At 43.6% G+C, this 24606-nt stretch overlaps 1 protein-coding gene across 1 annotated transcript in view; it reads left to right on the top strand.

Annotated features, from left to right (window-relative positions):
- The window catches only part of LOC126163130 (sialin-like), a 156632-nt gene that overhangs the window by 62357 nt on the left and 69669 nt on the right, over positions 1–24606 (top strand). The window contains exons 3-4 of the mRNA XM_049920057.1: positions 10666–10896; positions 15291–15375. Of these exons, the coding sequence (XP_049776014.1) occupies positions 10666–10896; positions 15291–15375 (316 nt within the window). The remainder of the gene's footprint in view (positions 1–10665; positions 10897–15290; positions 15376–24606) is intronic.

Here is a 24606-nt window from a genome sequence, read left to right as displayed (position 1 = left end):
AAAGGGAAATCAAATTAAGCAAGAATTCGAGAAATAAGTTATAGATCAAATACATTTTGAAACTGAAGCTACTGGAAATTGACACAAATTTTGATTTTCAAGACAGGTAAAATTACGACGTTAATGACACTCAGGTAATATGCAAATATGCCATGTTCCACTGCAAAAGACTTTTTTCTGTCTCAAGGTACAAGTTGTGCATAAGTGACGAAGTATGTCGGTACAGTCCATATATATATATACAGGGTGTTACAAAAAGGTACGGCCAAACTTTCAGGAAACATTCCTCACACACAAAGAAAGAAAATATGTTATGTGGACACGTGTCCGGGTACGCTTACTTTCCATGTTAGAGCTCATTTTATTACTTCTCTTCAAATCACATTAATCATGGAATGGAAACACACAGCAACAGAACGTACCAGCGAGACTTCAAACACTTTGTTACAGGAAATGTTCAAAATGTCCTCCGTTAGCGAGGATACATGCATCCACCCTCCGTCGCATGGAATCCCTGATGCGCTGATGCAGCCCTGGAGAATGGCGTATTGTATCACAGCCGTCCACAATACGAGCACGAAGAGTCTCTACATTTGGTACCAGGGTTGCGTAGACAAGAGCTTTCAAATGCCCCCATAAATGAAAGTCAAGAGGGTTGAGGTCAGGAGAGCGTGGAGGCCATGGAATTGGTCCGCCTCTACCAATCCATCGGTCACCGAATCTGTTGTTGAGAAGCGTACGAACACTTCGACTGAAACGTGCAGGAGCTCCATCGTGCATGAACCACATGTTGTGTCGTACTTGTAAAGGCACATGTTCTAGCAGCACAGGTAGAGTATCCCGTATGAAATCATGATAACGTGCTCCATTGAGCGTAGGTGGAAGAACATGGGGCCCAATCAAGACATCACCAACAATGCCTGCCCAAACGTTCACAAAAAATCTATGTTGATGACGTGATTGCATAATTGCGTGCGGATTCTCGTCAGCCCACACATGTTGATTGTGAAAATTTACAATTTGATCACGTTGGAATGAAGCCTCATCCGTAAAGAGAACATTTGCACTGAAATGAGGATTGACACATTGTTGGATGAACCATTCGCAGAAGTGTACTCGTGGAGGCCAATCAGCTGCTGATAGTGCCTGCACACGCTGTACATGGTACGGAAACAACTGGTTCTCCCGTAGCACTCTCCATACAGTGACGTGGTCAACGTTACCTTGTACAGCAGCAACTTCTCTGACGCTGACATTAGGGTTATCATCAACTGCACGGAGAATTGCCTCGTCCATTGCAGGTGTCCTCGTCGTTCTAGGTCTTCCCCAGTCGCGAGTCATAGGCTGGAATGTTCCGTGCTCCCTAAGACGCCGATCAATTGCTTCGAACGTCTTCCTGTCGGGACACTTTCGTTCTGGAAATCTGTCTCGATACAAACGTACCGCGCCACGGCTATTGCCCCGTGCTAATCCATACATCAAATGTGCATCTGCCAACTCCGCATTTGTAAACATTGCACTGACTGCAAAACCACGTTCGTGATGAACACTAACGTGTTGATGCTACGTACTGATGTGCTTGATGCTTGTACTGTAGAGCAATGAGTCGCATGTCAACACAAGCACCGAAGTCAACATTACCTGCCTTCAACTGGGCCAACTGGCGGTGAATCGAGGAAGTACAGTACATACTGACGAAACTAAAATGAGCTCTAACATGGAAATTAAAAATTAAGCGTTCCCCGACACATGTCCACATAAAATCTTTTCTTTATTTGTATACTATGTGATCAAAAGTATGCAGACACCCAAAAAAACCTACGTAGTTCATATTAAGTGCAGTGTGCTGCCATCTACTGCCAGGTACTCCATATCAGTGACCTCAGTAGTCATTAGACATCGTGAGAGAGCAGAATGGGGCGCACCGCGAAACTCATGGACTTCGAACGTGGTCAGATAACTTGAGTTATACGTCTGTACGAGAGATTTACACACTCATAACATCCCTAGGTCCACTGTTCCCGATGTGATAGTGAAGTGGAAATGTGAAGGGACACATACAGCACAAAAGTGTACAGGCCGACCTCGTCTGTTGACTGACAGAAAGCGCCGACAGTTAAAGGGGATCGTAATGTGCAATAGGCAGATATCTATCCAGACCATCACACCGGAATTTCAAACTGCATCAGGATCCACTGCAAATACTATGACAGTTAGGAGGGAGGTGAGAAAACGTGGATTTCATGGTCGAGCGGCTGCTCATAAACCACACATCACGCCGGTAAATGCGAAAGGACGCCTCGCTTGGTTCAAGGAGCGTAAACATTGGTTCCCCTAGAACACCTTTGGGATGTTTTGGATGACTTCGTGTCAGGTCTCACTGACGAACATCGATACCTCTCCTCAGTGCAGCACTCCGTGAAGAATGGGTTGCCATTCCCCAAGAAACCTTCCAGCAACCGATTGAACGTATGCCTGCGAGAGTGGAAGCTGTCATCAAGGCTAAGGGTGGGCCAACATGATATTGAATTCCAGCATTACCGATGGAGGGCGCCGCGAACTTGTAAATCATTTTCAGCCAGGTGTTCGGATACTTTTTATCATATAGTGTATATAATTTTACTTTCCATAAAATTGTCTAACTGAAAAATTAACAAATATTCTCAGAAGAAATAGGGGAACGTAACTTTGGACGTCTGTCATACTCCATTGAATAATAACTGCGGACTAGGTACGTTACCAAACTGTACACTCATGAGCCAAAACATTATGATCACGTGCTTAGTAGCTTGTTTGTTCGTATTTGGAACGAAATATATCGCTGATTCTGCGTATAAGGGATCAGACAGGTTGTTCGTTAGTTTGAGGAGGTGTCTAGCATTAGATGACTGCGTCGTGGTCATGAAATCCACGTAAATAATGTGTCTCTGATCTGTGTACGTGGTGGTGGCGTCCGATACACACCCAGATGAGTTCCATAGGATTTACATCAGGCGAATTCGGTCGCGGAGACATCACTGAAGCACGGTTCTGGCTCCAACACACGGACAATTATATTGCTGAAAGATGACATCGCCGTCAAGGAAGACATCAAGCATGAAGGGATGCAGATAATTCAATTACCAACACAGGTCCCATGTAAGCGCAGAAGAATGTGTCCCAAAGTGTAATACTGTTCCCATCAGCCTGCGTCCGTGGAGCGCTGCACGTTTCGAGCCGCCATTCACCTCGATGGCGGCGTTTGTGGAGTAGAGATGGGGGATCCGCTTTTGAACTAATTCATAGAGTTGAATCTTTCAAAGGAGTGAACAATCAGTGATTCAGAAAAAAAGAACGGTAGCTCCAAACGTTTCCCACGGCAGAGAGAGAGAGAGAGAGAGAGAGAGAGAGAGAGAGAGAGACGGAGCATATCAGCAGCGCCTCTGCTGGTCAGAGCACAGTGCACGCCACACAACACAGCCATCGCCGGCCTCTGCCCTGCTTCTACCTTGGCTGCCTGCATTGTGCAGTGCCCCATTGGATTTTGTGTTTCACATATGCCGTGCCGTCTCTGTGCGTCGTCTGCCGCGTGCAGTGTCTGGCGCAGCTTAACTTCGCATCGCACTCTGTCGGTGATCGTTTCAGTCGCACATCCTGCCCTCTGGGCAGTTGATGCGAGCAACAGGACAGAGAGCCACCTAGCGGATAACATAGGAACTACTTGCAACAATCTGCTCGCAAGGGAACGGACGATTTGTCTCGGAGCGGGTGAGTTCACCGCTCCCCCCACCCTCGGAACTCGCCCGCTCAACGCTCACCCCACCGTCTCGACTCTAGCCAGAGCTTTGAGCAAAGCGACTCAGGTGTCACTCTGGTCTCTGCGGTCTCAGCTCACGCAGTAATACAGCTCGCTGCTCGACCTGCTCGACTCAGCGCCTCTGCATCGGAGTTCGTCCCTACTGGATATTGTTCTTCGTAGTAATACCGCTATGTATATTACATTATTATGTTATGTATACATCAATTGTTTTTATTTTATTTTTATTTGTTTAAACTGATTAGATTAGGTTCCTGATGACTCCTCTTACTATAGGATTTTTATTATGGACACTCGAATTTACGCTTTAATTACGAGCGAACCGATAAACGTATCGCAAAATGTGATACACCAATATTTTCCTTGTTTTATTCTGCGTAAGGCTATATGCAGCACTTTCGTTTTACAGTCAAATTTATATTTTTTTTCTTATTCTGGTACGTATTTTGCGATTTTAGGCGTCTTCGGAAGGAAACGTTCACTTTAAAAATATATGGCTTGCGATGTATTTGTATGAGGTTAATGAAATTTTAATACATTATAGCAAAATATATTGTTAATGTAAATCTCAAGTTACAACATTTTCCGATCACCCAAAAAACCACGATAGTGCAAAATAAATCAATAATCAAAAACTTTGTCATATCGTGGAAATTTCAATAAACAATATAAAATTCTTACTCATTATCTGTGTTACTTCAAAATAGGATCAAATAAGATCAAAATACAGGTATAGTACTGGAATAAACCAAGTTTAAAGGGCAATGTGCCTTCCATTTATTTTCTATTGTAAATGAGTGGTGAGTCATGAAAAAGAGCTATTTCATTTCAGGGAGTGAACAGTTCTGATCCAATCTCTGAAAAGAACAGTTTTGCCCACCTCTATTGTGGAGACGACCATCGACCTAGTGTAGCAAAAACGTGATTCACCTAAGATCCGAGATGTCTCCATTGATCGACCGTCGAATCCCAGTGGTCTCGTGCCCATTGCAATCGTAACTGACGATGTCGGCTGAAATGGCTCTGAGTACTATGGGACTTAACTTCTGACGTCATCAGTCCCCTAGAACTTAGAACTACCTAAACCTAACTAACCTAAGGACATCACACACATCCACGCCCGAAGCAGGATTCGAACCTGCGACCGTAGCGGTCGCGCGGTTCCAGACTGTAGCGCCTAGAACCGCTCGGCCACTCTGGCCGGCACTGACGATGTCGTTCGGCCGACATGTGGAGATGTAGGGCTGGTCTGCTGCGGATCTCCATGTTCAACAATGTACGATGAACGGTGTGCTCCGAAATACGGGGTGTTCAAAAAGTCTCTCCGCAGTGCCGTATGATTGTTAGCCGCTCATGCCGTATGACTGTTCGCCTGCCTGGGTTACTTCCCTTCAAGTGGACTCTCCCAACATTTCACTGTTTCGTTTATCTCAGCCTTCGACCATAAATATAATAGACTGGCCCTGACGTCATTTTCGTGGCTCCAACATCTCTGGGCTGAAGTCACGTGAATGTTGGCAACACATGGTTGTTTCGTGTTGCGCTTATGGCTGTACTCAGCGTTTTGTCGGGGAAATGGCATTACATTTCACGTGTAAGTGTTTCTATGATAGTGCATATGCGTTTATTGAAATCTGCTGAAGTGACTTTTATATGTTTTTTACATTTGAAATAGAGTATCACGTAAATTAAAGTGTTGAAAGTGATACCTGTAAAGTCAGAGTCATATTACATTTTGGAAAGTATCTGCGATAATTCGGTTACAGAAGTAAGTATAAGCGTTTCTCGTTCCTACTCATAGGTTCCGTAAGGATGAAAACCGAAGGCAGCTTTGGATACAGGCCCTGAAACGGAAAAACTTTAAGCCATCTGCACATACGCGCCTTTGCTCGAAGCACTTCGCGGAGAAGTGTTTTGATAGGTTAGTTATTATTTACAATGTATATCTATTATTTGTATTTACAGTGTCTGTCATTTTTAAACCTAGACTCCAAAATTATTTTCTGAAACTGCAAAGTCTCACCTTTCATCTAAAATATCATTTTTTTTTAAACTGATAGTTTAAACTTTTGTAAAAATAGTGGGAACTGAATCTTTGAAGTGCACCTAAAATTGATACTCTAAAATGGACCTGCTCCTAAAGTAAACAATTTTGACACCTATAGTTGACATAATTCCCATAGCCCATTTTCTTTTATAAGTGACTAGAGCTCGAAACGTGGCGAATACAATGTTTAAAGTTTTGACACGAGCCCACTCTTGCTGTTTAAAAGAATTTTAACGACATTTTACTATAATTGATAGTTTATAGTAATTTCGTCCCGCTGCCCACCAGAGTGGCGTTCGATGTATTTGTTAGATTTTATAAATGGTACTTCGAACAAATCCAGGTCAAATGTAGTTCTGGCATAATTTTTCACAAATAAAAAAGTAGTTTTTGTTGGAAGCGTTTGGCAGTCAATTGAGAAATGTGGGGAAAATCCGATACAAACATAGGATGGCAGACTGCTGATTTGAAATCCCGCCACGTTTTGCCAACAGTCACGTGGTTTATGTTGGAGCCACACCAGCCCCATAGCTTCTGCACAGCAAGGCCAGTCTACTAGTATCTATGGTCGAAAATCTCAGCCAGCGTCAGTAGTATCGTTGGTGTGTGTCGTCACGTGTTGACGTGAACGTTTAAGTTCAGTTCCTTTCTTTATTTGTTTCATTTTTGTCGCTGTTAAAATGCTAACTATTGAAGAACGTGTGTTTTTAGTCGAACAAGTGTTCAAAGCTGGAGGTAAATACGCAGTTTCAGTTCGTCAAACACTTAATTCAGTTTTCCCGGAGACAACACTCCCACATCGCGATACTGTGCGAGATTTGATTAAGAAATTTCGAAGTACGGGTTCAGTGGCAGATGCACCTAGAAGTGGTCGTCCTAGCGTTTTGTCTGAGGATAAACAGCTCTATATTTTCGATAAAATGTCCATGAGTCCGAACAAGTCGGTAAGAAAACTCGCCCAGGAAATCGAAGTTAGTGTCGGAACGCCCCACACAGCTGTAACGAAAAAAATTAGAAAATTTCCCGTACAAAGTGATAGTCGTGCAAGAACTGAAAAATACTGATCATGGCAAGAGACCGCATTATTGTCAATGGTTCAAACATTTTCTTCAACTAAAAGGAAGGGATATTCTTAATGAAACGTTTTTCACTGATGAGCTGTGGTTTCATTTATACGGGTACATGAGCTCGCAGAATTCGCGCATGTGGAGTACTGCGAATCCGTTATGTATTCATGAGAAACCACTTATTTCTGTGAAAATAGGAGTTTGGATTGCAATTTCTAGACGTCGGATTGTGGGTCCCATATTTTTCAGCGAAACAATAAACGCACAACGATACCGCATATTCTGTACCCATTCATAGGAGAACTTGTGTTAAGTGAAATACTGAACGGTTATTTTCAACAAGATGGTGCAACCGCGTATACAGCTCGCGTTTCAATGTCATTGCTTGCTGATGTTTTAGGTGATCGCATAACTTCACAGGGACTTTGGCCTCCACGATCGCCTGACCTAACACAACCTGACTTTTCTTGTGGGGTACAGTGAAAGCAACTGTCTATAAAAGCCGTCCGATATCCATCGATGAATTGAAAACCGGAATATCCACTTTCACTGCTTCTGATACAGAAGAAATATTACTGCTTGTGTTTCGAAACATGATTAGACGAATTGAATTGTGTATTCAATAACAGGGGGGACACTTTCAACATTTAATGTGAAAATTTGTAAGTAAAATTGAATATTAAATAAATTTATAATTGTAATTCTTGAGTTTCTTCCGGCGTATTTGATAATCATAATATCCGCGGGTGTGCTGCCGGTCTATAGTGTTTCTTCGCCCGCATTCTGAAGAAACACCAGGTCGGAACTGTGTTTTGTCCTCCAAATAAAACTCGTCCACTGGTGGGGAGCGCCAAAGATGACCTCGGTTTGAGGAAGGCCGGCGTGTACCAGATTCCGTGTCAATGTGGCAAGTCGTATATTGGTCAGACGATGCGTACCGTCGAGGATCGATGCCGTGAACACCAGAGGCACACTCGACTGATGTATCCGAGCAAGTCGGCGGTCGCTGAACATTGTTTGTCGGAAAATCACGCCATGGAGTATGACCGCACGAGGATTCTGGTACAGACGTCGAGATACTGGGACAGCGTTGTTAGAGAGGCCATCGAAATTCGCACCAATGACGACCTCATAAACCGTGACTGTGGCTATAATCTTAGCAAGGCTTGGGAACCAGCGATTGGGTTAATCAACAGTAAATCGAGCAAACGTATAGTTGTGACGACCACAGCGGACAGAGCCATCACACCGACGTCATCTCAGACGCCGTCGCAATCTGTTCCACCGCGCGACCGTGGCGCGGGGCGCGGACGGCGGAGGGAGCGCGCCACGGGCGGAGGGTATTTAAATCGGCCGCCGCCGCGACCGAACCCAGTTCCCTCTGAGCAGCCATAGTGTACGGATCTCCGTGCCGGCACCTTCACAGGAGCTCAGTCCGTCAGTTCACCTGATGATGGCATGTATGATCGCCGAAATATTGTGCCCGTTGGACACTATAGACCGGCAGCACACCCGTGGATATTTTGATTAAATTTATAATTTGTATTTCATTGAGTTTCATTTCGGTATATCCACTTCGGCATACAGCACGTGCGGCAACCACCATACGGCACTGCGGAGAGACTTTTTGAACACCCCGTATTTATGTTCTTTCCACAGAGATGCCAGAGATCACCATCTATCCTACTTAACAGAGCAGAAAAGCCTCCGAACCCAACGAACTGTGAGGAGTCGCGGACGTCCAACCACTTCGCGGTTAGTGGTAGTTTCACTGTCCTAACTCTTCCCATTGATGCTCACGGCAGTAGCAATTGAACATTCGACCAGTTTCGCCGTTTTCGATGTCTTTGTTCACAAGTTCTGCGTAATAATAATCTTCCCTTTGTCAAAATCACTTATTTCAATGGATTTCCCAATTTGCAGCCCATATCTTCGCTAGGATAATCCCCCGTCCGCGTCTGCTCCAAATACGTACTTTTATTACCGAGTTATATGCCCGTAACGCCAGCGGGCGCCATAATCGTTTTGGCTTAGGAGTGTACCTCTATCTTTCACAAATTAAGTACATAAAAAAACATCATTACATCCTCGATTAAACGTCCGACACGTGTCGAAAACAAAGTGGAAACTATCATTCAGTCGGTCATCATGGGTGCTTTTCATTGGACTTTGAGAGCTTCAATAACGTGTATGTCTTCCGTGAGCGTTTTTCACTGCCCGACGCCTATGTGATATTCTCCGTACGAGTCTACAGAAGTCACGCTGTCGTATCTGCTCTCGTTCTTCAATGAAGCCCAATGAGAGTCCTTGGAGAGTCTGAGGTGGAACAGAACTACCGGGAACATATCTGTCAAGCATGTCCCACATATGTATGATGGGGTTTAGGCCGGGACGCAGCGCCGGCAATTCCATTGCTTCAACGTCTAGGTTTCGTAAGACATCCCTACTGACGTCCGCCACACGGGCCAAGGCATTAGAAGGGAGTCAGGGCCACCACCGTATGCAGGAGCCACCACATAGTCCAACAGGATATGTTCGTTTGAAGGCGCTAAGGCGACCACGGACAGCAATAAGATCCGTGTGACCGTCAACACTGAAGTATATCCACAGCAGAACCTCGTAAACCTGTCGATTTCCTGAACAACATTTGGCAGGCACCGCTCACCACGAGTCTCCGCATACGAACACTGTCATCGCCTTGCGCCAGAGGATACCTGGACTCGTCTCTGAATAACACTTTTCGCCAGTGACAAAGAAGTCAGCTGGCGTAGGAACGGCAGAACTGAAGGTGAGCTGCTAGATGTCTTGTCGAGCGGGGTACTCCAACAGGACGTCTGGGTCGTAAGGTACTTTTTCGAAAACTGTTCAGTACAGTTGATTGGACACAGCTGCTCCAATGGTCCTTCTGAGATCGCAGTGCTCTGGCGGTATCCGTACGATGCCGCTGCACAGAGATGGTCAGATGTCGGTCTTCACTCGGTGTTGTAATGCATCGGAGACGTTGTCCAACCCGCCTTGTACTATTTACCCGTCTCCCTGTAGCGTCTCCACAACCTGTGGGGCACAAATGGAGAGGCATTGGCATGTGCAGCAACACGACCGAAAGTCCATCATTTTCGAGTCAAACACACCGCTCTTGAAACTTGCAATGCATTAAGATTTCGAACTGCATGTGCTTGGTTGAATACAACGTCCACACATGACAACTGCCTTCTGTGTATCTCACTAGAGAACAGTGGGACAGCAGTACTCACTTCCTTCTGAGGGGTCACCTGACACTGTAATCCATAACGCAGCCAGTAGATGGCGAATGATTTTAATGTTGCCTACACTGAAAGCGAAAATGTCAAGCCATTCGATAAGACCACAGGTATCGCTTGTGTCAAAATAGATCCCGACGTTGATACGCTTGTTCCTCTAATTCTTTTGAACAGAGTACTTTACGGCACTTAAATGTGCAGAACACGATGCTGTAAAAAGCACGACGTCATATCTACCAACAACAAAAACTGTAGAAAACGGCAGAAATTGCTTTTGGCGATCTCTAGTGTCTATTCCTTCAAGTTTCTTGTCACCAGACTGATATCCCCCCCCCCCCCCCCAAACAAAATCCTGTGTTCCTAGGTACACTATCGTTCAGGTACAACACTCTTCCTTATCCATTGCAGTCACGAGGGTGCTGAAGAATGTCTTTTGAGCAGTTGTTATTTTGAAAACTTTGCTTGTTCGAACTTCAATAATTTTTTTTTCTTCAGAACAGATTTGACTGGGATGAACAGGAGCAAAACGTTGTCATGGGAGCGTTTTTCTGGCTGTACTGGGCAGCGCAGGTACCTGGAGGAATGCTTAGCCAGCACTACGGCACAAAGATAGTGTTTGGCTTGGGCAACCTTATGATTTCTCTAACAGCACTGCTAATACCACTTTTTGCATCACTTGACTACAGAGCTTTGGTAGCCCTCAGGATATTCCAAGGAATGTGTGGGGTGAGTACGTCCTCTACATGAAATAAAGTAATCTTATTTGAGAAAGCTAAATACATGTGAACACCTGGTTGTGTATAAATGCCAAATGAACAACCTTCATACCTAGAATAAATATATATTTTGAAAAGAAACTTCATAAAAATATAATTTACGAGGGTCAGTCTAAAAAGAAGAACGTTTGTTTCTCCAGACGTTTACTTTTAACATAATAAAAGAAAACTTATTTTACAGTATATTTTGATACTGTGAGGGTTTCCGCCGTTCTGAAATACGCTTTTATCTTCTACCAGAGGGAACCGACAATTCTTCCACCTGTTCTTCCCATAAAGCTTTTTCTGCAATGAAGGAGAACAGGCCATGCACTCTGGACGCAACCTGGTTTATTGGTCCGTTTAGAACTCAGTTTATAACTTACTCGTTTCACAAGTACATCTCCTCTGACAGATTTCTGTCGTCAAATTCTTCTCTTTTCTTCGTTCTACATTCTTGGAGCTGTGTTGACAAAACCATGGAGCTTCTCCAAGGGGGAGCTCCATGGCGCGAAGCACTGCTCTGCAAAATCTGAGTGACCACTTGCGATGACTGAAACTCGTGTAAAGAGCGTTTTTGCTGCTGCACGACGCCAATGAGCACCGCAGACATTAAAATACAACCTCAACACACCGAGAGTCACGTCAATATCTTGTGATAATAACGCTGCTTAAACTTATCAAAAAGCCATTTATCAACGATTACTCAATTATAATAAAGACAGCAGTTTCACACAACCCGTGAAATATTAACTAACGTGAGACCTGAGTTTCTCCTGGCGTATACAACTTTCAAATAACTTCCGGGAATTGAGCCAGGTAACACTTTCAGCGAGCGTCGATATTTCGGCGGGAGAACACCCCGCCATTTTCAAGGCAAACTGCAACGGACGGGCGACTTACATGCAGTTTTAAAACCTCGGTTCTCGGACTGATGCAGGAAAGATGACACACACACTGAGCACTGGTGCCACCAAAGATGACCAAAGTCAGAGATATCGATAGTGAGAGTATCGATAGTAACAAAGGAGAGAGTCGGATTCCAAACACAGGGACAGAATCAATGCTATGTCACCTGCGAGTTCGTAAGTCTCACTATCGATATCTCTGAATTTTGGTCATCTTTGGTGGCACTAGTGTTCAGTGTGTGTGTCATCTTTCCTGCATCAGTCCGAGACCCGAGGTTTTAAATTTGCATGTAAGTCGCCTGTCCATTGCAGTTTGCCTCGAAAATGGCGGGGTGTTCTTCCGCCGAAATATCGACGGTCGCTGAAAGTGTTACCTGGCTGAGTTCCCAGAAGTTATTTGAAATTAAGTAACGTGTCTGTACCCTTACAATATCTTAGCTATTCTTCTACAGTCGGTGATCAAATTCGAACATTTGTCATAGTGTTTCATAAGCTGCTCTACGTCCTCTGCACTGTCAGTCGCCTCCAAATCGTCTAAAGACTCAGTAACATCCTCTTTCTGTTCGTTGCAATTTCCATAAGGCTTTCTACCCAAAAAATACACTCCTGGAAATTGAAATAAGAACACCGTGAATTCATTGTCCCAGGAAGGGGAAACTTTATTGACACATTCCTGGGGTCAGATACATCACATGATCACACTGACAGAACCACAGGCACATAGACACAGGCAACAGAGCATGCACAATGTCGGCACTAGTACAGTGTATATCCACCTTTCGCAGCAATGCAGGCTGCTATTCTCCCATGGAGACGATCGTAGAGATGCTGGATGTAGTCCTGTGGAACGGCTTGCCATGCCATTTCCACCTGGCGCCTCAGTTGGACCAGCGTTCGTACTGGACGTGCAGACCGCGTGAGACGACGCTTCATCCAGTCCCAAACATGCTCAATAGGGGACAGATCCGGAGATCTTGCTGGCCAGGGTAGTTGACTTACACCTTCTAGAGCACGTTGGGTGGCACGGGATACATGCGGACGCGCATTGTCCTGTTGGAACAGCAAGTTCCCTTGCCGGTCTAGGAATGGTAGAACGATGGGTTCGATGACGGTTTGGATGTACCGTGCACTATTCAGTGTCCCCTCGACGATCACCAGTGGTGTACGGCCAGTGTAGGAGATCGCTCCCCACACCATGATGCCGGGTGTTGGCCCTGTGCGCCTCGGTCGTATGCAGTCCTGATTGTGGCGCTCACCTGCACGGCGCCAAACACGCATACGACTATCATTGGCACCAAGGCAGAAGCGACTCTCATCGCTGAAGACGACACGTCTCCATTCGTCCCTCCATTCACGCCTGTCGCGACACCACTGGAGGCGGGCTGCACGATGTTGGGGCGTGAGCGGAAGACGGCCTAACGGTGTGCGGGACCGTAGCCCAGCTTCATGGAGACGGTTGCGAATGGTCCTCGCCGACACCCCAGGAGCAACAGTGTCCCTAATTTGCTGGGAAGTGGCGGTGCGGTCCCCTACGGCACTGCGTAGGATCCTACGGTCTTGGCGTGCATCCGTGCGTCGCTGCGGTCCGGTCGCAGGTCGACGGGCACGTGCACCTTCCGCTGACCACTGGCGACAACATCGATGTACTGTGGAGACCTCACGCCCCACGTGTTGAGCAATTCGGCGGTACGTCCACCCGGCCTCCCGCATACCCACTATACGCCCCCGCTCAAAGTCCGTCAACTGCACATACGGTTCACGTCCGCGCTGTCGCGGCATGCTACCAGTGTTAAAGACTGCGATGGAGCTCCGTATGCCACGGCAAACTGGCTGACACTGACGGCGGCGGTGCACAAATGCTGCGCAGCTAGCGCCATTCGACGACCAACACCGCGGTTCCTGGTGTGTCCGCTGTGCCTGCGTGTGATCATTGCTTGTACAGCCCTCTCGCAGTGTCCGGAGCAAGTATGGTGGGTCTGACACACCGGTGTCAATGTGTTCTTTTTTCCATTTCCAGGAGTGTACTTAAATTTGAGAATAAATTGTAATCACTGAGAGCAAGCACGGGCTATGAGCTAGACGTAGCCAAACTTCCCGCTTAATCTGCGAAACAAACTAATCGTCATCGCAGCAGAGCGCGAGAAAACGTTGTCGAGAAGCAGCACAGTGCGTCTGGACAATGACCACGCCGTTTGTTTCGCGCGGCGGGGCACGGTCGGCGAAGAGCCCGACAGTAGGCCATTCCATTTATGGTCTCTCTTCTGGGCATAATGTCAATGAGCAGAACGTACTTACGATCGCAAAACACAGTAGCCGTAGACTTTTAGGCAGTCAGCATCTGTTTGGCTTTTTAGTGTTTTGTTTGAGATCGTGAATGATGCCATTCCACTGACTGACGCCTTGCTTCTAAACTTTAAGGCGAAACCAATTCTCATCACCAGTCACAATATTGTTCAAAAAGTCCTCGCCATCTTCGTCGTACCAAGTACGAAACTCATTGCAACCCTCAGTCGTTGTGTTTTGTACTAAGCTGTCAGAAGTCGAAGAACGCACCTGTCAAACACTTTTCTATAGCTTGAATCACCAGAATTAATTTTGTTAACAACTGGACATGAAGTGTCAAGAAAGCACATGCTCAGCCTATCAACAGTGAAGCGTCTATCCTGTTGAAGTTTCCTTCGTCAGACAGAAGGTCGGCCTGATCGTTCATCACGAAAATTCTTCGGTCTGCCATTAATTAAGGTGCAAGATTTTCTAACCGTAGCTTAATTCATCAAATTTTGACAACTTCAATTATCGGGCTGTAAATTTCGATAAGGCGGAATTTTTTGGAATTAAGATACCATATTATAGTACGAACCTCGCACTTAGAGCGCTCTGTCTTCAGGCCACAAGTGGCCCATCGGGACCGTCCGACCGCCGTGTCATCCTCACTGAGGATGCTGATAGGAGAGGCGTGTGGTCAGCACACCGCACTCCCGATCGTCATGATGGTTTTCTTTGGTCGGAGCCGCTACTATTCGGTCGAGTAGCTCCTCAGTTGGCATCACGAGGCTGAGTGCACCCCGAAAAAATGGCAACAGCTCATCTGGCCCCGGACCCATCCAACTGCCGGCCACGCCCGACAGCGCTTAACTTCGGTGATCTGACGGGAACTGGTGTATCACTGCGGCAAGGCCGTTGCCTCGCACTTAGAGGGATAGTTAATTTTGTGACACCTTTTAAAATCGCACAAATAAGTAGTAAACTACCGTTCCTGCTTGCTGTTAGTCATACTGACGCCAACGATTAGGGAAATCTATGAGACGTTGGCGATGGCGGTGGAAGAATAGCGAGGCTCACGTAAAAGCGTTCTTCGTTTTTAGAATGACCCATGTAGTTGGTTATTGGTCCGGTAAAGGATTTTCTTTAAGGAAATTCTTGATGAGAAATAGCATATGTACTTCTGTGTCGTTAGGGCGTCTGCTGGCCATCCCTCAACTACATGATCTCGAGGTGGATACCAACCAGCGAAAGAGGGAAATTTATGAGCGCAGTCATGGGTAAGGATAAATTCAACTGTTATAGCAGCATTATTTATCTTCTAAGTTCGACTGAAATTGTGCATCTCATCACTTACATCACACAGTTTGTTAGGTTTGTAAGTAGGCTGTTTATGTTTTCTTTATGTAAGTAGGCTGTGTACGTTTTCTTATTGGCAACGTTACATAGCGCTCTGTATGAAAATCACTGGCTGTGCTGTGTGCAGTCTGTGGCTAGTTTGCATTGTTGTCTGCCATTGTAGTGTTGGGCAGCTGGATGTGAACAGCGAGTAGCGTTGCGCAGTTGGAGGTGAGACGCCAGCAGTGCTGGATGTGGGGAGAGAGATGGCGGAGTTTTGAAATTTGTAAGACTGGATGTCATGAACTGCTATGTATATTATGACTTTTCAACACTATTAAGGTAAATACATTGTTTGTTCTCTATTAAAATCTTTCATTTGCTAACTATGCCTCCTAGTAGTTAGTGCCTTCTGTAGTTTGAATCTTTTATTTAGCTGGCAGTAGTGGCGCTCGCTGTATTGCAGTAGCTTGAGTAACGAAGACTTTTGTGAGGTAAGTGATTTGTGAAAGGTACAGGTTAATGTTAGTCAGGGCCATTCTTTTGTAGGGATTTCTGAAAGTCAGATTGCGTTGCGCTAAAAATATTGTGTGTCAGTTTAAGCTCAGTCCTGTACAATTTTTCTAAGGGGACGTTTCAGGTTATAATTTGTAAATAAACGATGTTTTACAATTCCCGTTATGGGCTTCTTGCTGTCGTAGAGGGGATATCATAGGTCAAGTTTTGATAAGAAAACCATGTCCAGAAATGTACTGTTTGCGTATAAAATAAGTTTTGGGATCGGAATCTCTTTAAAGTTTCTCGCTTCACGGTGCGCTACGTAATCGTAAGATTGCACGTCTTCTGGATCGCCTCAGTCAACCACACACCATTTTCGTCCTACTACAACAACACCTGTATATATTACTATTTACCCTTCTTTACTCACGGTGGTTAAAATCCGCGTCCGTTCGTTCTGATTTAGCGTTTCCGTGATTTTCCTAATTCACCCCAGGCGAATGCCGGGATGATTCCTTTCAAAGGGAACGACCGATTTCCTTCCGCGTTCTTGCACTAATCCGAGCATGTGCTCCGTCTCTAATGTCATCACAGTGACGTTAAACCCTAATCTTCCTTCCATCATTTTACAGACGGTTTTTCATTTTTATTTTTATGCTAACCCAATGTGAGCAGATTTCTTTCGACAAATAATAGGGAAACGTACATAGCAGTTGAGGTATTGTTTTTTGCACCCTGTATATAATAATTCGACAATGTATTATGTAGATAGAATCTAAATCTGCATCTACATCCACATGATTACTCAGTAATACACAAGTTAGTGCTGGCAGAAGGTTCATCGAACCACCTTCGAGCTATTTATCTATCGTTTTACTCTCGAACAGCGCGCGGGAAAAACGAACACTTAAATATTTCCGTGTGAGCTCTGTTTCCATTATTTTATCATGGTGACCATTCCTCCTATGCAGGTGGGCGTCAACAAAATATTTTCCCATTCTGAGGACGAAGTTGGCGGTTGTCGCAACGAAAAAAATGCCTTTGTTTTAATGATTGTCACCCCAACTCGCGTATCTTATCCGTGACTCTCTCTCCCATATTTCTCGATGATACAAAACGAGCTGCCCTTCTTCGAACTTTTTTGATGTTCTGTCTGACGCGGGTCCCACACCGCACAGCAGTAATAGGGAAGAGGGCGGACAAGCGTTGTGTAAGCAGTCTCTGTGGTAGACTTGTTGCATTTTCTAAGTATTCAGCCAGTAAACCGCAGTCTGTGGTTTGCTTTCTTCACTGCATTATCTATGTGATCGTGACAATTTAGTTTATTCGTAATTGCAAACCCTAAGTATTTGGTTGAATTCACAGGCTTTAGATTTTTGCGTTTTCTCCTGTAACAGAAATTTAGAGGATTATCTTTAGTATTCATGTGGATGACTTCTCACTTTTTATTATATAGAGTCTATTGCCACTTCTTTACACAACGCAGATATCTTGTCTAAATCATTTTGCAGTTTCTTTTAGTTTATTTTGATCATTTAATGACTTTATAAGACAGTAAATGACAACACCATCTGCAAAAAATCTGGGAGGACTACTCAGATTGGCTACTAAATCGTTTGTGTAGATCAGGAACAGCAGGGGTCCTATTATACTTAATTGAGGAATGCCAGATATTGTTTTACTCGATGTCTATCGGTCAGTTACTACGATGTACTCAAGAGTCGCTTTTGAGGAACGGTGACAAAAGCCTTCTGGAAACCTAATAATATGGAATCAATTCCCCTGTCGATAGCTCTCATTATTTCGTGAGAATAAAGAACAGTTAATGTTTCACAAGAACTTTATTTTGTGAATCCGTATTGGTTCTTTGTCAATAAATCGTTTTCGAGGTAACCCACAATGTTCGAACTCATTATATATTCAAAAGTCCTACTGCAAATCGAGGTTAGCGATATGGGTCTGTAATTCAGCAGAGTACTCCTGTTTCCTTTCTTGCATATTGGTGCGAGTTGGCCAACTTTCCAGTCTTTAGGTATGGACCTTCGACGATGGAGCGGTTGTACATGATTGCTAAGTATGGAGCTATTGCATCAGCATACACTGAAAGGAACCTGACTGGAATAAAATCTGGAACGGAGACCTTTTCTTTATTAAGTGATTTAAGCTGCTTCGCGACGCCAGGATATCTACTTCTGAGCTACTCATGTTGGCAGTTGTTCTTGATTCGAATTCAGGGATACTTACTTCCTCTTCTTTGGCGATGGAATTTCGGAAAACTGTGTTCAGGAACTCTGCTTTAGTGCCATGCAACCTTCCTATTGACATCATCCGCAATCGAAGGAACCGATGTTATCTACAAGATGATTTCTATATACTGTAAACAGAAACGACCATACAACACTCCCTCGGTGTACTCCAGAAGTAACCTCGACGTCTGTAGATTCCATCGCATTGAGAACAACGTATTGATTTCTGTTTGAAAGAAGGTCCTGAAAGTAGAAAACAATAATAATAATAATAATAGTAATGATAATAATAATATAGTTCCTATGCTCGATAAGCTCATATTTTGTTTACCAAACAGCGTGGAACTGGTACTGAATAGAATATTCAGAGAAATCAAGGAACAGATCACCAACCTTCTCGCCGTTGTGTACAACTCTCTGGGTCTCTTAGACGAACAAAGTGAGCTTAATTTTGACTTTTGTAGAGGAAATTTTCGTTCTCCAAAAGTGAATAATTCCTGAGTATAAAACGCTGTATAAGCCTATAATCAAGTGCGTCTGCCCGGGGACCTTTCCTAAAAACGGGAATGGACTACGCTTTTTTTCTCAAACTGTTTGGTCTCTTTCGTTGCTACAGCTACCTACGAAAAGCTGTTGCTAGAAACTGAGTAAGTTCTTTAGCGTAAAGTATGTAGAATCTCACAAGCAATCAGTGATTGTAGCTGATTTGCTATGGTGTTTGTGTTAGTCAAATAAGTTTATATTTTTGCAGCATACGTTCAAAGCGTGAGCCACCCATCAACGATGTGGAGCTTGTGTACTACGCAACACTTCCCAAGTTTTTTCTGCTCGGTCCTCACAGCTTTATTACATGACACATCCAGTCATGAACTGCCTACTGTCTTGGTTACCATCACACTGCTAAAGAGCTGGCTAACTTGCACCGAAAACCTTGCCATCACTGGAACTGACAGGAAAGTGAATCAAGTGAAATTGGTCTTTAGAGATCGCGCAAGTTAACATTGTCTCTGCGCAGAAACGAATTCTGGTCCCTGCCACTGGGTGAATCCATCCCTTCATTCTGAAGGCGCTGTCACCTCCTGAGCTGTTACCGGTGGCCGATTCAATTGTCTATGGTATGTCACCGGCAGACCTGTGTACTTCGAGCATTCTAATTGCTATCATCTCTGTTCTACACAACATGGCATCGCTGTCTCTATACACCTCATGCTCAGGAAAAGTGCTTTACATCAAGCATAGGGGATTGTGTCCAGTGTCACAAAATTAATGTTGGAAGTGGCAGAGGAGGGAGTAAAAATCCCATCAAAAATTGTGCTAGAGAGGGTTGCAGCAGCCACAGGTGTTTCCCATCACACAATAAAGAGAACAAAGAAGAAGCAGAGAAACGTAGCTACAGGTACTTCCAAAGGCTTCCACTCCACGAATGTCGGATAGCTAGTAGGACCAGGAGGGGATAAGTGACTGCAGCGCCACCAACTGTCAGCTATAGTAACGTCATGGTCCACCATTTTCCCGCCACCGTCTTTAGTGATGTCATAGACTACACCAGGTTTTCCGAGTTACATAGTTGACTGAAAAGGAGGAAGAGAGGTGGCGGGGGATGGGGTGAAGGGCAATTAAACCAATTAAAAAGCCATAAAATGCGCCAGGAATGATATGGCCCTGCTACTATCATCGAACTCAGGAAGCACCTGATTGTTGCCGCTAGTGCAAGTGACCATGAACCGTGTTCTCTCTACGCAGAGTAGAACAGAAACGTGGTGATGAGAACTTTCACACCGTGCAGGTATTCCAATGAAGGATGGATCCGAGTCGCAAGACTTCTGGCAGCAGCAATTTGAGCTGCAGCAACAGAAACAGGAAGAAAACTAGTGCGAATTCCGCCAGCAGCAGTAGAAATTGTTGTTACGACTGATATAAAACCAACAACAGACGGCAGCTGCAGCTTTCTCGTCTCCGCCCGCATCTCGTGGTCGTGCGGTAGCGTTCTCGCTTCCCACGCCCGGGTTCCCGGGTTCGATTCCCGGCGGGGTCAGGGATTTTCTCTGCCTCGTGATGGCTGGGTGTTGTGTGCTGTCCTTAGGTTAGGTAGGTTTAAGTAGTTCTAAGTTCTAGGGGACTTATGACCACAGCAGTTGAGTCCCATAGTGCTCAGAGCCATTTGAACCATTTTTTTTCTCGTCTCCCCCACCGCAATTCGCTTGCCTTGATGAGGCAAACGAGCTTTGTTAGGTCCGTTTATGTCATTTTGTTCTTCACTGCGATACCACCCCAGCAGCGTATGACAGTTACCAACGGAATTGTAAGTTTTCTTCCAACACCTTTGGTGGTCGTGCGGGATCTGGCAGACTCAATGCCGCAGGCCCACTGAGCCACGCCTCCAGAGGCTTTGGACCACGAGCGCCCTCTGCAACCATGATATAGGATGGCCAGTGGCAGTCGCTCAGCCCGCTAGTGCTCCGAGTCACTTCGTTATGGGGCACCATGCAGACACTGCCTATCTGCAGCTCCAACATATCGTTGTTGCTACTGTGTGAGCTGGACTGTTTCTTGCAAAATGGTTCAAATCTTATATCTCTGGCAGGAAACAAAGGGTGTTATTAGGAAAGAGACATGTATCAAGCTATCAGGCATCATCCAACTGGGAACTAATTACATGTGGGGTCCCACAAGGTTCCATTTTGGGGCCCTTACTTTTTCTTGTGTATATCAATGATCTTTCATCAGTAACATTACCAGATGCCAAGTTTGTTTTGTTTGCTGATGATACAAACATTGCAATAAATAGTAAATCAAGTGTAGTCTTAGAAAGATCAGCCAATAAAATATTTGCGGACATTAATCACTGGTTCCTAGCCAATTCTTTGTCACTAAACTTTTAAAAAACACACTACATGCAGTTCAGAACTTGTAAGGGGTGTCCCAAGAGTATATGTCTAACATACGATAACAAGAAGATAGAAGAAGTGGACAGTGTTAAATTCTTGGGATTACAGCTTGATAATAAATTCAACTGGGAGGAGCACACCACATAACTGCTGAAGCGTCTTAACAAATCTCTGTTTGCAATGCGAATTTTGTCAGACATAGGGGATATAAAAATGAAAAAGCTGGCATACTATGCTTACTTTCATTCCATAATGTCATATGGGATTATTTTTTGGGGTAATTCATCAAGCCAAGCTAAAGTTTTCCAGGCACAAAAACGTGCAGTAAGAGTTATATGTGGTGTGAACTCAAGAACATCCTGCAGAAGCCTGTTTAGGGAACTAGGGATACTAACTACTGCTTCCCAATATATTTATTCCTTAATGAAATTTGTCATTAAAAATATATCACTTTTTCAAACCAACAGCTCAAATCATGGAATCAATACTAGAAATAAGAATAATCTTCACAAGGATTTAAAGTCACTTAGTCTTGTACAAAAAGGTGTGCAGTATTCAGGAACACACATTTTCAATAACTTGCCAGCAGCCATAAAAAGCTTAACAACCAATGAAATTCAGTTTAAGAGAAGCCTAAAGGATTTATTGGTGGCCAACTCCTTCTACTCCATTGATGAATTTCTTAGTAAAACCAACTGATTTGTATATAAGTACAACAAACTTCTGCACAATTTCAGTGCAGTAATGTGTTCACTGAAAATTTGTGTGTGTGTGTGTGTGTGTGTGTGTGTGTGTGTGTGTGTAAGTATAATCTAACTTCTGCACCATTTCAGTGCAGTAACGTGTTCATTGTAAATAAGTATTACAGTAGTTGTATTACATGTTTATTAGCTTATAAATAAATAAAAAACTTTTTATTTTAAATTCAGTGCATTAGTATTTGTAAAATGACTCTTAGTGTTCATTAAAAAATGACGATCATTCCACTTGGGACCTGTGGAATGGTACATTAGCTTATTTGTTTTAGTTGTAAATATTTGTCATGTATTGTTGTTTTTCTGACATGTTCCACATCCTGGAGGCCCTCCTCACTACAGATCAATTGGAATGAAAGTAAATCTAATCTAATCTAATCTAATCTTGGTGCATCATTTGTAACGAGTCTTCGTACAGTACAGAAATACAAGTTAAGTAAATCTTCTGTTTACTGTGTTAACATGGTCGCTAATCAATTCTGCACCTGTCCAGCTTTCATACGACGACAGCTGCCGCACTGCTCTGAAGCCCACCTCTGCTTACCGTTGTGTACGAAGTCTTACACTAAAGAAACAGCAAATGATAACCGATCTCGCGTCCGTCGGCCGTCGTAATTTAATGTATTATTATTATGTTGATTGTTGCCGACTTACGTGGTGGGCCTTAATAAAAATGATATTTCATTTTATTTTGATTTACAACTAAACGCTTTGTGAAGTTCTCTCTTTTTTAGCAATATTAATCTTCAGTATAAATTATTTGTTACGTTAATGAATGTTAGACTCACTGAATCTTAAAACATGAGTATATAAGTTGAACAATGGAATAAACTTTTCATATTAATTTCCTCGGCTAGTCAGTTCACTTTAAAGCAAAAAATCTTTAGTTATTAATTACAATTGCGGCCCACACACACACGCGAGAGTATTTTTTCTTACCTGCGTTAACCATTGCATTGTAGTCGTAGTCCTGGCTCTGGCTCTCGGCTGTTGTACTGAAAATAAGAATATTAAAGCTACGTATTTTCTGCAACGTCGGGCGGCTGTGGAGAAATATGTATATTATGTTAATGGCGGGCGAGTTTTTCGCTTCCGCTAAATTTTTTATAAGTTAATATCGCCATGTAATGGCGTCGTTGGCTGCATCGGCCGCTGCGATTGTTGAACTGTAAATTACTCGAATGCAGGTTAATTCAAGGAAGGCGGATATGAAATTGGGTTCACTTCTTACAAATTAAACGTGGACAATAATATTAAATCAATATATTATCTGCTTAATTGGTACAAATATGCTTACATTTGCCAGCACTCGCAAGATGTCCGTCTACACGCGACCAAGACAAGAGAAGAAGTGAAGACGACTAAAAAATTAACAAAAGAGCGTATCTTGTCGTCTCTGTAGATCATTTTGTTATATTTCTTTGCACTCGAAACTTACACAGAGAAATTATTATTTTACAGGTAGATGATAAAAATATATTGTAAAGTTGTTGCTTAATTTGAGGTGTAAGCGGTGCTGATATTCAAGACCATAAAAGTGGATTAAAAGCTGTGAGCTATCTGAGGAAGTTAACCTTGCATTACTGCGCAACTGTTTCACCAGGTACCCAGTCTAGATTACCAAATTCCCAACCAGACAACATTAATTATAATCTTTTAATAGTCATACGACAACCAGTGATATATATATATATATATATATATATATATATATATATATATATATATATATATAAGAGAGTTTAAATAAAAAGAAATAAATCGGTTTATATTTGGAAATTTATTTTAACATTGATCATTGAAATTTCAGCATATTAAACTTGAATCGTAACTAAGCTGGTGCCTTATTTAGGATTGTGAAAATGTGAGATTGTAATCTTACGGAACACATCAAATATGGATCCAAGATTGGGAGACTGCATACAACACTGCATTCATAAAATAACACACGAACAACGTTGAAACATATGCAAGAGGAAATTAACCACAACCAATCGATTCAATTTTCACCCAAAGAAGTTATGTTCGTAGCATAATCCTGTCCGTCATGTAATTACCACACACTGGTATACTAAATTCATACTAACTCTCTGTGAAATCTTCCCGAAAAGAATAGCTGAGGGCTACTTTGATGATTACACCACATGCTTCACGTGGTCAACTTGGTTTACACAAAGCGTATAGCTCCACAATAATTTTGATAATTGAAATAAATTAGATCGAAAAGCAATTTACAAAAGAAAAACCTCGAACTGGTTACTATCGTCTTACTATTAACCTGATGGGTCAAACAGTTGTATAATCACGTGGTACTGGTCTCACAAAGTACAGCCCATGTGGGTTGAACATAAAGAAAAGTTGCTATATTGAAAAATATTGTCAGGACGAGACGTTATAATCTCACACACATTCGCATTGAAGATTGATGATGCTAGTTAAAGTTACTGATCAACACGTGGTTCCACTTTACTCACAAAGTAGTGACAAAGCAACTACCGGAATATATTCTGAACTTCACACTCGAATTACACTGCGTTGCAATTTAAGATAACATTAGATATTTTAGAGCTAAACCTGAAATAAAGGTGATTAAATTTTCAGTTAGGCTGAACTTAAGAAATCCATTGTCCTACGGACTTACCAGACACGCGCTTAGCCGGAAATCTTACCACTTCAGACGCTCGCCGCGGGCAGACTGACCTGGTCCCTTCCTGAGGGTGGCTCACAAATACAAACGGAAGTGGCCAGAGAGGCAGCTTCCTACACCAACATGACAAAGGACGGAC

Source organism: Schistocerca cancellata, chromosome 2, assembly GCF_023864275.1.
Source record: "Schistocerca cancellata isolate TAMUIC-IGC-003103 chromosome 2, iqSchCanc2.1, whole genome shotgun sequence".
NCBI lineage: Eukaryota > Metazoa > Arthropoda > Insecta > Orthoptera > Acrididae > Schistocerca > Schistocerca cancellata.
Note: the sequence above shows the minus strand (reverse complement) of the source record. Positions and strands in the feature narration are given on the sequence as shown.